This window comes from Strix aluco, chromosome 4 (genome assembly GCF_031877795.1).
Source record: "Strix aluco isolate bStrAlu1 chromosome 4, bStrAlu1.hap1, whole genome shotgun sequence".
NCBI classification, from domain to species: Eukaryota; Metazoa; Chordata; class Aves; order Strigiformes; family Strigidae; genus Strix; species Strix aluco.
In genome coordinates this window covers 36,408,304-36,422,092 of record NC_133934.1, presented here as the reverse complement: position 1 = coordinate 36,422,092, position 13,789 = coordinate 36,408,304, and the positions used below count along the sequence as shown (strand labels likewise).

The following is a 13,789-nucleotide window of genomic DNA, read 5'->3' as shown; positions in this document are numbered from 1 at the left end:
ACAGTAATAGTGATAGCAATGAACAGAGCAAAATAGCTACCAAATACAGCAGTTTGAAGCACGATGTATAAAACCACGAGTGCACCGCGCTCCGCGCCAGGAAAATGTGACGCACCAGGATGTGACCTCCGCATGGTATCTGAATAACCCGGCTAGAGCTCCCCCCCACTGCTGGGGAAACTTAACCCTATCCTGGTTAAACCAGGACAGATATTTTCAAAAAAACATGTCACACTCAAAACCCAAGGTCCAGCTAAATAATAAATTGTTTGGAGGTAAAAATTGTTAAACATAACAGAGGTTCATCACTTGGTGTGCAAGTCATCGGAATCTTGGCTGAACTATGTAGTGGAGTTTTCCTTTCGAATATATTTTTATTTAGCACCTCATGGATTTCAGACTGTGCCTGAAAAAGATTGAGATTGTTTACAGAAAACTGAAATGTAGAAATATTTAATTTTCCAGACATATCCTATTACTCAAGTTCTCTTTTAGGAAGGCCAGACCAGATGGAAGTGGCATGGAGGCATATGGAATTGTTTATAACCAACAAAGTGTAAAGCTAAATGTCCTTCCAGCATCAGCTATTTAGGTTTTATATAAAGAACCAGCTAAAACGATGGCAGAAAAATGCTCCTGAAAAGGTGGCTTAGCATTTTGTGAAACATGGTGGTTTGTACCAACAGAGCAGGTTCTACTAACAGTGACATAAGGCGGAATTAACTTATTTGAAAACAACAGAGCTTCCTTGAGCTTACAGTGATATAAATGAGAGAAGGATCTAGTCCTTCCTCTTTTTTTTTTTTTCCTAACTCAGTTTTGTTTTTATTCCGTTTTTTTAGGTTTTAAAATAGGTTTTATAAGGCCCCAAATAATACTGTGACTAAGAGCAAGAACCTAGAAGTGAGATTATTTTATCAACTTTTTTAAGATGGATACTTAATGTACACAATAGTCTAAGAATAGATCTTACTTAAAACAGCTATGGCAGTATCTAAAAATGCAGCAGGAGGCTTTTGTATTTTAAGAGCATTTGTGTTCTACTTTTACTTTAATATTCTCTAGAATCTGTTGCTGAAATGTCTGAAAGGATTCCAGCTGTTGCTGAAGAACCTAAAATGTATAACACAAATATCAGAAAATTGGTAAATAGGGTTTTTTTTGTTGTTTGTTTTAAATATAGAGATGAGTTAGGATATTTTCTCAGTTGAAATTATGTTTCTTTTCCAGTCACAAGATTGTTTTCACTCAGCCTGAGTCAACGGGAGTTTATCAAATGCTTCTTTCACCATTCAGTAGCCATTTAGAAACTTATTTGTAGTATACTCAGCATCATTTTTCACAGGCAGTTGCTCCCATTACAGAAGGCACTGTCACATCTGGCATTACTTCAGATCTTAGTCTTTGCAGTGAGACCAAATGTGCTTCTGTTAGAATTCATACTCCAGTTCCAAAAATCATCTTTCTGGTTTAGACCGTGGTGTATTGGTTGGACAATATAAGAAAGTTGGACCGTCTCTAGGATTAGTAAAGGGAAACCCTAGTATTCTGCATTAACAGAAGTAATATTGGCTAAGCTCTAATGACTTAGAAGTGCTTTAAAATTGTGCAAATGCTTTACATAGATCAAAGGATTTTTCTCTGAATGAATCATTTTTAGGTCACAGGAATTCAGAAGTTCATGAAAATCTCAGCTAAAGGAATGAACATATGCAGAATGTAAAATTTGTCTAGCTTTCCATGTGTTCTGCTTTGGAAGAAAATTCCCCAAAATATAAAAGGCAGAGTACTGTACATCGTATACCTGAGTTACTCAACTATACCGATACTAAAACCAAAACCCAAACACTCTTTGCTAGTCATTATTCAAGTGGAAATTGTAGTTTGCAAGTAATGCTGTCAATTTCAGAATACTTCAGCAAATCTGATTTCTTACTGAAAACCATCAGTTAAGAGGGACAGGGGGACAGCTTCTGTTGTAGAGTCATAGCCCTGCACACAGAGGTATACTGAAACAATCAGTCAATCACTGTATTTATGTTCCTATTAATCCCTTCACATTTGTTGAGACTGGATTTGAATTAGAGAAGTCTGTGAATACCGAGAACTAACACTTGACCTGAGCAGCTCCTGAAGTAAGGCACCTGTGATCAGCAGCTAGCCTGAGCTGCTCTGGTGAAGTCTGGTGCAGGTCAGTTTGTCAACTGGAGGTGTTTTGGCACCAGGAACTTCCATATACTTAAATAATACACCATATGGAAATTTTGCTAGCTAGGACTCTTTATGCCCAGTCATCCTGCTGCCATCTGCAGTCAGAATCAAATCAGCTTACTTCCACTGTTCGCAGGTCAGTTGGGTCTTCTGCTCCTACTGTGGGATTATCTGCAAATAAAAATGACACCTCTACAATTAGCAGAGCTTGAAGTTCACAGCAAGAGTGATTTCCGCTCTAACAAGAGAAAACAGAGAATTCAGCCTTGCTGTTCAGCCTGAGGGAGGACATAATTGCTTATTTCTCCCGCTCTGGATTGCCCGAGCCCTGTTGCAGTTCCTGGCGCTGGACGGGATCATCTGCAGCAGCACTGGTGCCCGGAAGGTCTCTGAGGAAGCACCCGGGCTTCCGCCAAGAGCGGGTGTCTCTTCGGAAGAAGAGAAGCAACCGTGGCAAAACATGTACCTCGAGGGGCTTCTGGCACCGCCCCGCCGGCCGGCAGCTCCGCCGGAGGCCACTTTGGCCACGCCATGGACGGTACAGCCCAGCGCCCGCCGGGCGCGGCGGGGCCTGCTGCCTCCTTGCCGTCACAATGACGTCACGGCTGGCGGTGACGCCACCCGCGCGGAGGGCACCCGCTCGAGCCGCCCCTCGCGGCCCGCCGTCCCCACGCGGGGGCGCTGCCCGACACCCTTCTGCCCGCCGGCAGCGCGCGCCGCCGGCCCCGGCCCGGCCGGGCCTCAGCTCCCCGCGGGCGGGCCGAGGGCGGCGGGGGAACGGGCGGCCCGGCGGGGCTACCCTTGACCCGGGAGGCTCCCCCTGCCCCGCGCGGGGCAACCCTTGACCCGCCACCCCCGTGGCGGCGGCAGTCCCTTCGGCGTGGCGGCCGTCGCTGAGGGTCCGGGTCCAGCGGCCTGCTCAGTCAGAATCGTCCCTGGGCAACGTGAGGGGAGCGTGCCTGCGCGGCAAGTGCCTCCTACTTCCCGTTGTGGTGGTTTTTGTTTTGTTGTTGTTGTTGTTTTGTGGTTTTTTTTTTTGTTTGTTTGTTTGGTTTTTTTTTTTAAACTTTTTATTTCACACAACTCCATATGTTGTCACTCTGGGCGAGCTTGCTCTATAGCGGACTCGCATCTGTGATACCTGTTTTTGTCATTTACATTTTGAAAGTAATATTCTGCCATACATTGTTTAACTTTAAACAGATTGTATGAGTGTAGTTTCATCCTGCCAGGAAAAAAAAGAAAGAGAAAAAAGTTTTTCTACCAAAATATTTGAAGCTCCTATAAAGTATATGAACGATATTCATTGTTAGTGTTTTCTGTGCTTGAAGTATAAAAACAGGCATTCACTATAAATTACTTGTATTTGTGTGAGTAGACTCACTGAAAGACTCCTCAAGGAACAGGGGGCTCAGGTAAATAAAGTCTGTAATATTAGACACAGGTTGTTAAGCCTGACTGTGTCTTGTAAAGCACCTGTAAGCCTGATGTACATGGGAAACCTTTCGTTGCAAAAGAAGCTGCTAACATATGTCATTGACATTATTTCGGAAAGCCGTACTACCAAAGGTAAAGTGATTTTTAAAAATTTTATTTTAATTTTGATCTGTGTCAGGGTTTTAAGTTAAAGCTTGTATGACAATTAATTGGTGGAATATTTTAAACCCAATATTGCATGAAAGCTAAACGTCTGGTGGGATGTGTCGATGAAAGAACAAATTCAACCTCTGTTTTTATTTCACATTCAAATGTGTGTAGTTATTTCATTTATTTATTTTTTTTAAATAGAAAGTGGATGAAATCTATGATATAATTGGTTAACTAGTTTAGTGGTGGGAGATGTTGAAGAAATTTGAGTTTTTTAATATTCAGTCATGGGACTGGCCATTCAGTGCTTATGCTAAAAGTTTACACATGCTTATACCATTGGAAGATTATAGTTCCACAGACTGACAAAGACATTGATAATGGTACATCTTTTTGGAAGGACAGTTTGCAATTATGTAGATAAAGAGTTAAATTGGGATCATGACTCTCAGTCCTCAAGAATGGCATAGCTGTAATGTTCAAGGTTTTCAGGGTCTCCAAATAGTTCTAACGTGTTTTTGCAGAAGTACAAAGTTAGTGAAACCCCTTTACACCTGTTGAGGGACAGCTGAAGAGTTTAGTGGCTGGAATTAGTCCAGCAGTATTGCGCAACACCAACAAACATAAATTTTATATTTAGCTTCTTACTTTCCAGCCCAGAAATAGGTTCTTTTCATTTTTGTGGCATGATAAGGGGAAAAACAAGTTTTGGCTTATATTTACAATCCATAATTAATAGAACATAAAATCTGTCACTGTAATCTGTCCCCTGCTTACAATTTTTGAGGTTTTTTTTACCCTTTTCTAACATTAGTGACAATGTTGCCTCCAGAGATATTTCTTCAGTACTCTTCTGTGAATTAGAATCAGAACATTTTACTGGGAGTCACTGATGGAGAAATTTGCCCTTAAAGTTTTGGGAATGATTCTTTGTAACAGTTAATGTTTTTGATTTTTGAATCAGGCATTTCAGCTTGTCCTTAAGCTATGCTGACAAATCAAGTATGACTTGTTTTATATTGGGCTGTTTTGTCAAAGATAACTTGCAAAATGTTCGTAAGTTGTAAAAGACCATATTGTATTATGAAAGATCTGGAAGACAGCAGGCGGCTTTGCTGCCAAGCAGTTCAAGAGGAAGAAGAATGAACTTGTGATGCAAGAACAATTCACCATTTCAATAAATGTAAAACTAATTTTCAAGCTCAGCTCTGTCGGGGTCACCATTAGCCGGGGTCCTTATTTCTCCATGCGGGAACAGAAACGACGCAACACCAATGTGATGATCAGGTCGTCCATCTCTTTTTTTTATTTTTCCTTTTCTGGTTACATTTATATTCTACTAAGTTCCGTGCACACACTCATCTATCTTCTAATAGGCTACAGGTCATCTACACGCGCTGTTCACGCACCTCTACAAGCATTTGCATTGGTTAATTGCAATTAGCACATAAAGCCCAAAACTTGCCAAAACTCCCTTATCTCATACCCTGTTTTGCTCAGACTTGTGTGCTTTTGCTGACCACAGGTGTTTCTCACTTATCTGCTATCTTGTGTGTTTTTGCCAGCCTTATTTTGCTGGCCTTGTCTTCGTCCTTGCATTCTTCTGTCTGCACTAACTTTCTCCCAGCGCGGCCCAGACTCCTACACAGCTCCTCCATGATTATGGTATAAGCCATGCAAATTGTGGAAATTTCTCAGAATATTGCATCTTCTTTGTCAGTGAAAATAGAACCATTAAGACCAGTGAGTTCTGCCACTGATATGTGTAGGAATTGACATGCACAACACATCAAGTTAGCATTACCAGGAGTCTGTGTGTGAATCTCAGTCAGGGAGAGAGTGAATCCTGAGTAAAGACCAAAGAAGAGTTCTAAATAACAAAACTATAAACCTACCCTGAAAAAGAACATTTACTTGGAAGTTTCTTCATGGTATTCTGCTGCCTGTTTGTGCTGTCAGAGGGTGTGTGTGGTATAGAGACTGTTCTTGGTATATCTGCATTGTGATCTTCCTGGACTCCTGAAAAGCCTGTAAGAACAATGAGGACAACAACAAAGGCTTCTGGAGTTGTCAGCTCCTATTTGCAGTTAAATAAACAAGATCAGCTATTTGAAAACTTCCTAAATAGAGAAATGACTAGTTCCGAATTTGAGACAAATGGAGAATGGGTATGGAAGTCTTGACCTGAAAACATACAGAAGTCTTCACCTGAAAACATTATGATCTTTGTAAAATTTTGATGTACATGTTTATCTGAAACAAGACCAGTACCTTGTTTTGTTTAGAAATAAAGTGTATTGTGCACTTTATATAAACACATGTCCAGAAATTGACCCATGAGGGATCCTCTGTACTTCTCCAGCAAGATGAACAGTGAAAATAACAGAATGTTCTTTTTGGATTTCTTATGCAAGGTACAGGAAAATTTTCCAATGCAGAAAGAAGTGCCAGGAAGTTAAACACTGCATGAAACTACAGAAAACAACAGTGGGCCGTTAGGCAGTTGACTGCAAATGAAGAATTTGTTTAGCCAGTTTGAGTTAGTTCTGTGTTAGCAGTCAGTGGAGATATATGTAGAATGTCCTTCCTTCTCTCATGAGCTCTTTTCCATAAAATATTTGTTTCCTGTCGTTAAGATAAAGAATTCTCTAAATTGCAGCTCCAGTGCAGCAGGCTTCTTATTAAAAACCACTGAAAAATTTTCCCTAGAGATGTAGAGGGAGAAGAAACTGAAAACCAAAGACGGGAGTAGATAAAATAGAGCAGTGGCTAAAATTCAGTGCATCTGAAAATCACCAGAAACATAGCAATGAGTGGATGGAATTCAGGAAGCAGTGACAAGTCAAATGAGGAAAGGAGTACCAGGATTCTGAGATACAGGATTTGTTTAGCAGCATGTAGTTACCTGAGTAAGGACAAGGCAATTACTTATGAGATTGTATTACAAAGTTTGAGGAATAATGTAGTGTTTGAGGGAAAAAACCAACTTCCAAAGGTTATCAATTTTATATGACATTTAAAATATGAAGAAATTTATGAAGCATTCTTAACAGTTTTCAGGCTGTTGAGCTAGCTTGGAATTGCAGATAAATCCAGAATTCAGCCTCAAATTTTAATGGTGATCAGAGAGTAAAAAATGGGGCAAACTCTGGTAGAAGAAGCCTAAAGTTCACTTTAAAGGTGATATTTTTGAGTTTTGTAGGATTCATAAATTTATCAGTAATTTATCAGATTGCAATCTTGGGAAAGAAAAGAAAACCTGCTGAAATATGCAGGGGCAAAGGTCAAAATTATAAGGAGGAGATATTATGATGCAAGCAGTTACATTGTAGGGAAGACTAGGCATGCACTTAATGGAAGTAAATAAAGAAATGCAGTGACAAGTTGGTATGTACAAGAGCATAAACCATCTTAACAAAGGCAGCAAACAGGGGCAGTACAAACCTATGAGGAAACAATGTATGGCACCTTGTGCGATGAGAAGTATTTCCAGGGTAACTTACAAGACCTCCCAGTTGCCCATGTTCTTCCATGACTTGGGACGCAGAGGTTCTTTGGAGAGCTTGCTGGACCAGGACTTCTGTGGCTACCAAGGCAGGAACAGGGGAGAAATCTCTCAGCAGAACCCTTGTTGCACAGTCCCATTCTCCATGTACCATGGAGACGTTGCACAGTCCTGTTCTCCATGTACCATGTTCTCCACCCCATGGGTAGAGATCTCCTTTGTGCCCTGAAGGATGGTTTTGGCGTTAGTTTCTGAATGGGACTGTGTGGATGCCATTGTTCTTGTGTGGTACTTAGGGTGGCCAGCTCACCTCATTCCCCACCGTTTGCCTTAAGAGCTGAGGGCTGCTGACTGGATCCCTTTTAAGATGATCCCTTTTAACCTAATGTCACATTAAAGGGTTTGGTGGAAAAAAAAAAATGGGGTTGTGGGGTGAAAGTCTCTAATTGCTTGGTCACCTCACCAGAAAATAATTTCTGCTTTGTGGATAGGTGAATTGTATGTGAAGGTGAAATGACAAAGAGAAAGTAAATAACTATTTTTTGACAAAGAGTACCTACACCTCAGGAAGAGTATATGAACTGTAGAACAAGTTCCAATAAATGAGGAAGATCAATTAAAAATGTCTTTTTGGGATAAATGTATGTACAAAGTAGTCAGTTATTTGTCATGAAGTTATTCCCTTGGTGGGTTTACTGGACAAGAGCAGATAGAGAGAAGGGATGGGAGAAGTCTTTAGGTCTCATTTCAAAGGAGTGGAAAGGAAGCATCCTTTACATACCAACTTCTTGCCTCTTCCAGCTATGGTCATTATCTGTGAACATCTAAACCTCTTTGATGCTTAGAAAAATGTGTATCTTATTGGATGAAAACATTCTTCTTTGGGGGAAGGGCAAGTGATATATTTTGAGTGAATGTTTTGCCTGGGAAAAACCCTGTGCTTGCTTGGCCCTTGGCTTGAGTTGCTTAGCTAAGCAGGAAAAAGAGACCTTTGGAAGAGATTGCTAATAGCCAGTGATGTGAAGCAGCATTTCATCTTATGATATAAGTCTTTCTCTTACCTCTTAGAGGCAGTCATTTTAAGATGGAAGAGACAGTCTCTGAAGATGAAGGTAGATTTGGAAGATTGGAGGAGAATTCTGCGTCTCGTTCGTTTTTTTTTTTTTTTTTTTTTGATGATTCCAATAAGCAGGTATGATCAGAGGCTAATAATTTGAATAAAATCAGAACTAGTATCTTTTTAAAAACTGATGCTGAATACATTCCCCACCCTTAAAAAGATTGTAAAAATACTGATTTATTTTACAGAACACTTCAACATCAGCTAATGCAAAACTTCACAAAAATGGCAGGCACTACTATTTTAATAATAGGGTGCAAGAAGTGCCAAGGATTACTAGTATTTTCCTTAATCGGTATTTGACACTGATTGTCTCTTCCTTAAAGAAAACTTTTGCAGAAAGAGCCAGCAACAGTATTCACTGTTTTATTCAAAAAAATTTCAAAAAGAAAAAAAAGGAGAGAGACATATCTGGAAACAGTTCTCATAACTTGCATTATCAGATGTCAACCTGTCTTGAGACTTCATGGCTCAGATCTTTATAGCCCCATGAATCTTCTTAGGGAAACGTGGGCTAAATATGAGCAGCTAATTAAATTTGTCCATGTCCCTGAATATGATAGAAATGTTAGAATCTGCTACAGGGACAGCTGTCACCTCTTGATTATTGTGAGATGATGAGTGGACATGCTCCATGAACCTTTGAACAGGTGCAACCTAGACAAGTTTATTAAGACATGATAGCAGTAAGTATACAAGTATGTGAGGCATTGTGATCTGACAGGGTGATCATAGAGACAGAATACATTAAATATTTGGAGATGTCAGTCTGGTTCTCTAACTTGAGAGGCAATGTATAAGTCAGAGCTACTGTCAGTTTACATAAACTGACATCTTTCAGGGAGGTCTGAAGTATCAAGGGCAGAATCATTTAAGATATAAATTCAAAAGGGAATTCTTTTATCACCACTATGGCAAACTTGCCCACTTTTATGTGTAGGAATCTCTATGAATGTAACCATTATATTGTTCTACTCTACTAATTAATTTTTACCGTGTATCCAGTATCCTCTATTATTGGTACATAAGTTATAAGGTTAGACACTTAACATTTTTGTCTGACCTTGTAATTTGGGGAAAAAAAGATTGTCCTACTTTCAGATTACTATATTATCTTGTATCATGGTGACAACATGAGTTTGAGCCCTTTCAGCATCCAGAAGGAGGGGTTGTTTTCAGGAAATTTAATTACCGTGGAAAGCCTTTTGGCAAACAGCAATGAGATCCAGTTCAACACTGCAGTCTGAATGCCTCAAAGGTTCTGCCTTTTTCCTTACATGCCACAGCAGAACCATGAATTTGATAGCTCGTTATTTGCCCAGATGCTACCACTGTAACACATATTTTACTCAGTCCTTACTTCTGCCTAGAGCAGAGCAATAACTGATAAAATTTTTGCTAACAGACATCAAAAGCTACATCTGTGTTTATCTGTGACTTTCAAAGAACGTCCTTTATGTCACAGAGTCATTAGAAGACACTTAATAAAGGGACTTACCTCGTTAGTGTTTTTGTGGACTTGTAAGGAAAGACAGCACGTATCTCAGTGCATCATTTTTGAAATGCTACACTTTCATACTTCATCAACGGTGAGAGTAGCTCTTGGTTCAGGAAGCTGGTTGTTAGTAAGCAGTGAATAGGAAGTATGTAGGAAAGGCAATTAACAGAGTTGTGCAGTGTATGTATTCATAGAGAAGAATCTCGTAACAAGTTGCAGTGAGAATAGAAAAGGGTAGATGAATTATGAGTCAGAGAAGAAATAAGTGAACACTTTTAGATGTATAATCCTGTATTAGGATCAGAGAATCTCCTGAAATCCCTGAGATTGTGTAGTCATAACTTAATTTATACTTGAACAGAAGTGTAAACAACTAGTCCTGTTGACGCAGTGCAGGATCCTTACCTGGTCTCTCATTTTTCCAATTCATTTGAGTTTAGGGAAGAGAGAAATTGTTATGAGCCAGCCAGGAACTGGATCAGCTGATAAAAGGTCTTGCTGGTGTCTTGGTATATGACCAGTTTTTACACATTTTACTCTGTGTTTTTTCTTTCTGCTGAACGGGTTTTTGTGCTTTTTTTCTCTCCCTTTGTAACTCTTACAGCTTCTTTATTTCAACCTCAGTCCACCAGCTCAGTCAACTTTTTTTTGTGAAAAAAAGCAAATGAACAAAATGTTTCTAAATTATCATGTCATTTATCCTTCATATTGTGTCTTTTCCTTTCCATATTGTAACTGCCTTATCTGCTTAGTCTGAATTTTAAACTGTGGGCAATCAATTATTTCTTGTTCTCTATACAGTGGCTGATATGGTTGGGCTTCTGAGTGTTCCTGTAATATTTGCTTTATTTTATTTGCTATAAGTAATAAAATGAGACAAGGTAGACAGTGGAAGAATCTCACTTTGAAACAGTTATACTTTTCACCTCATACATCTTACTTGCATATAGTTTTGAACTGGCTTGCTCAAAGAGGTGCAAGAGATCTAGGGCAGCAAACAGGAGCTCTCTGTAAAAGTGACAGTGGTTTGGAAGGTAGGGGTCTTCTTGCAGTGGAAGTAAAATGAAATTGAGGGAATTTACAAGAGTAAAACAGCAGAAAGGGATGCAATTCTTGGAAAATATTAGAAAACCAAAATAAAAGTCTCTTAATTAAGTGTCTCTCATTTGACAGTTTTAACCCACTCCTAATTTTCTTAAATGTGCAAACTGCAGAAGTAAAAATGTTACAAGTTCAATCTCCACAAAGTATAGCAGTAGTGAGATTTTTTTGTGACACTGCCAATTAGAGAAATTTCAGTCAGAAATATGATTACTAAATAGATAGCATTCATTTATAATTAAGAGGTTGAATGAGTTCTGTACACAAACTAAATAGTCAATGTGTGAAAAGGATATTTTATCTGTAAGCAGACCTTTAAGTAGACCAGAAGACTGATTGTAATTTGTGCAATCATAGATTCTCTTTGGGATTTACTCTTGCTCAAAGAAAACTACCTCTGCCTGTTCTTTGTGTATCTGCACAACTTGCAAACACCTTGTAATTGAACTGGCTGCAAAACTGGTGCTGGGAAACTTAGATTCCTTTCTATATGCAAATGGCTGAATATTTCTGTGCCTTGTGGCAGGAGTGTAAGGTGTTGCTACTGACACCCTACAGGTTTTGCGTAAAATCATAAACAACACTGCTCCTGTAATATGGAAACTTGGTTTTGGCCTGAATGTGCTGAGACAATTTGGCTGCATGTATTACTTTTTTTTCTTTTTTTTTTTGCCATTTCACATGTTGTTCCAGTCATATCTCTTTAGTGTATCTGGTCTAATTAATATTTAATTTTTTATAGGCTGCTGGTATAGCAGGATAATTAAAAACCTCTTAAATTAAGAATATACTAAAAAGATTTAAAAAAAAATCATTATACAGAGAATGAGACATCTATAAAACTCTGTTTTTGAACAGTGTTTGGAAAAGAAAGACTGTGAAAAGCTCGCAAGAGGTGTTTCCTCTTGCTCAGACTCCTCTTGGTATTTACTAAATATTTTGTTTTCTGATTAATAAATAATCACCTTTAACTACTCTATGGTTTCTGTAGGAACAACTTGTGCCAAGGAGAGCATTTATTTCAGAGTACTATAATATACAATCTTACAAGACTCTCTAAAAGCTTTACTGGTCTTTGGATTATGCCCTGGTATGGGAGGAGGATTAAGTAGACTGAGTGTAACTAAAAACACTCAGTATGCTAAAACAAATGTGCTTTACCATATATAGAAACAAAATCCTTTGTGAACATTGTGTAGATAATATTACTTATGAACCATATGCTGTGGAGACGAAGATTTTACTTGATGGTGCTGAGCATATGCTGAAGACTTGTATGCATTTTGTTTTAAAATGTCATATATTAAGAAAAAATAATCTGTGAAAGTTTCTTGTTAACAATTTCGAAAAAACTATCTGAGTAGCTTGCTTGGATGAGAGGAGAAAAAAAAAGAAACACAAAAGGGCAAATCTGCAGAGTATAGTTGCCTTTAGAGATAAAATTTGCTGGATATATGCCAAAACATGTCTTTTATTTCCCACCATCTTATTTATAAATGTATGAACCCACCAGGTAAATAATAATAATATTGTCCTCGTGAAAAGGTGCCATAAAATAGAGTTTAAATCAAATGTATGCATTTTACATTGAAGTCATATCTATACCCAACTGCACAGTTGTTCCCTTTTGTATGGTTTATAGAAATCTGAACCAAAATTCTTGATCAAACACCTCTGAGCTTTGGAACATCTGAAGTCTGGTTCCAAATTCTGAGACTAGATATATCTCTAGTTTTAAACAGTCTATCATTTAATTTCTGTTAAGAAACTTTTTCTCTATGAAAGTTGCAAGAAATGCTTCAAGCTACGTGTGCGTTAGCAGGCAGCATGGTGCAGTAGGAGCCGATCAGTCGGTATTGAGGACCTGGCATCTACCTAATATGTGATTCAGGGAGGGGCTATTTAGCTCTTGTTTGATTTAATGGACTGAATTCCCATTAGTGGTTGGTGTGCATTAGCAGTGCTCCCAGAGATCATCTTCTAGTTGAATTTCATTGTAAAGGAAACCACTTTGTGCACTCGGAAGCTGTTGTGTGATGTAGAACAAAATGAAGGAAGTAGGAGTGGTGGTGGGTTTACTTTCAATGGCATATTTCTGATCTGGACAAAAGTGAGTCTAATTTTTGAAGTGATGAAATATGGTTGGAAAACTGAAAAAAGTTATTGAGTTGATGGAAACAACGTAGTTTCTTTGAACTGCTTTAGAGAACTTTTTAGATTTCAAATTGTTGGCAACACTTCAGCATTACCTGAAAGACCTAAAGCATTTGTCTTGGAACAACTGATACAAAAGCACCATATAAATTAATCTGTGTATTTTCAGATGCAATTCTTGGCTTACTCATTTGGAGAATTACAGTTTCATCAAAGTTTTTTAACATCTCCCAGAACAGCCCTGCTGTTTGTGCAGCAGTAGCACAGCTGAGGAAACCTTTTCACACCTGTTGATCAACATCTGAAGACTCAAGATAACAAGCATGTGAAGTCACACTTCCTATCGTTCTCTCCATCTAAAAATAAATGCCATGACTCTCTTCAGCTTATAATATATATATATAAAAGTCTGGTCACAGCTGAGAGGCATAGTAACATTAAGCTATTGTGATTTACTGGCTATGCCATTCTTAAGCCAGAGATAAAGTGGATAGTTCTTTAGCTGGACACTTTGCAAAGGATTTGTGCCAGGGACCACTGACACCCTACTGACACAAAGAATTCAGCCTTGAGCATGCGATAGAGAGAATTTCTATACCTTTCTCTCACATTT

The 13,789-nt window shown here is 38.8% G+C and overlaps 1 protein-coding gene across 3 annotated transcripts in view; it reads left to right on the top strand.

Annotated features, from left to right (window-relative positions):
• Positions 1-13,469, top strand: part of CFAP96 (cilia and flagella associated protein 96) — a 31,021-nt gene extending 17,552 nt beyond the window's left edge. For all 3 annotated transcript variants that reach the window (XM_074822725.1, XM_074822720.1, XM_074822726.1), the window contains one exon: positions 13,346-13,469. In XM_074822725.1, coding sequence (XP_074678826.1) covers positions 13,346-13,400 — 55 coding nt within the window. In that variant the 3' untranslated portion in view covers positions 13,401-13,469. The remainder of the gene's footprint in view (positions 1-13,345) is intronic.
• Positions 13,470-13,789: the final 320 nt, after the last annotated feature.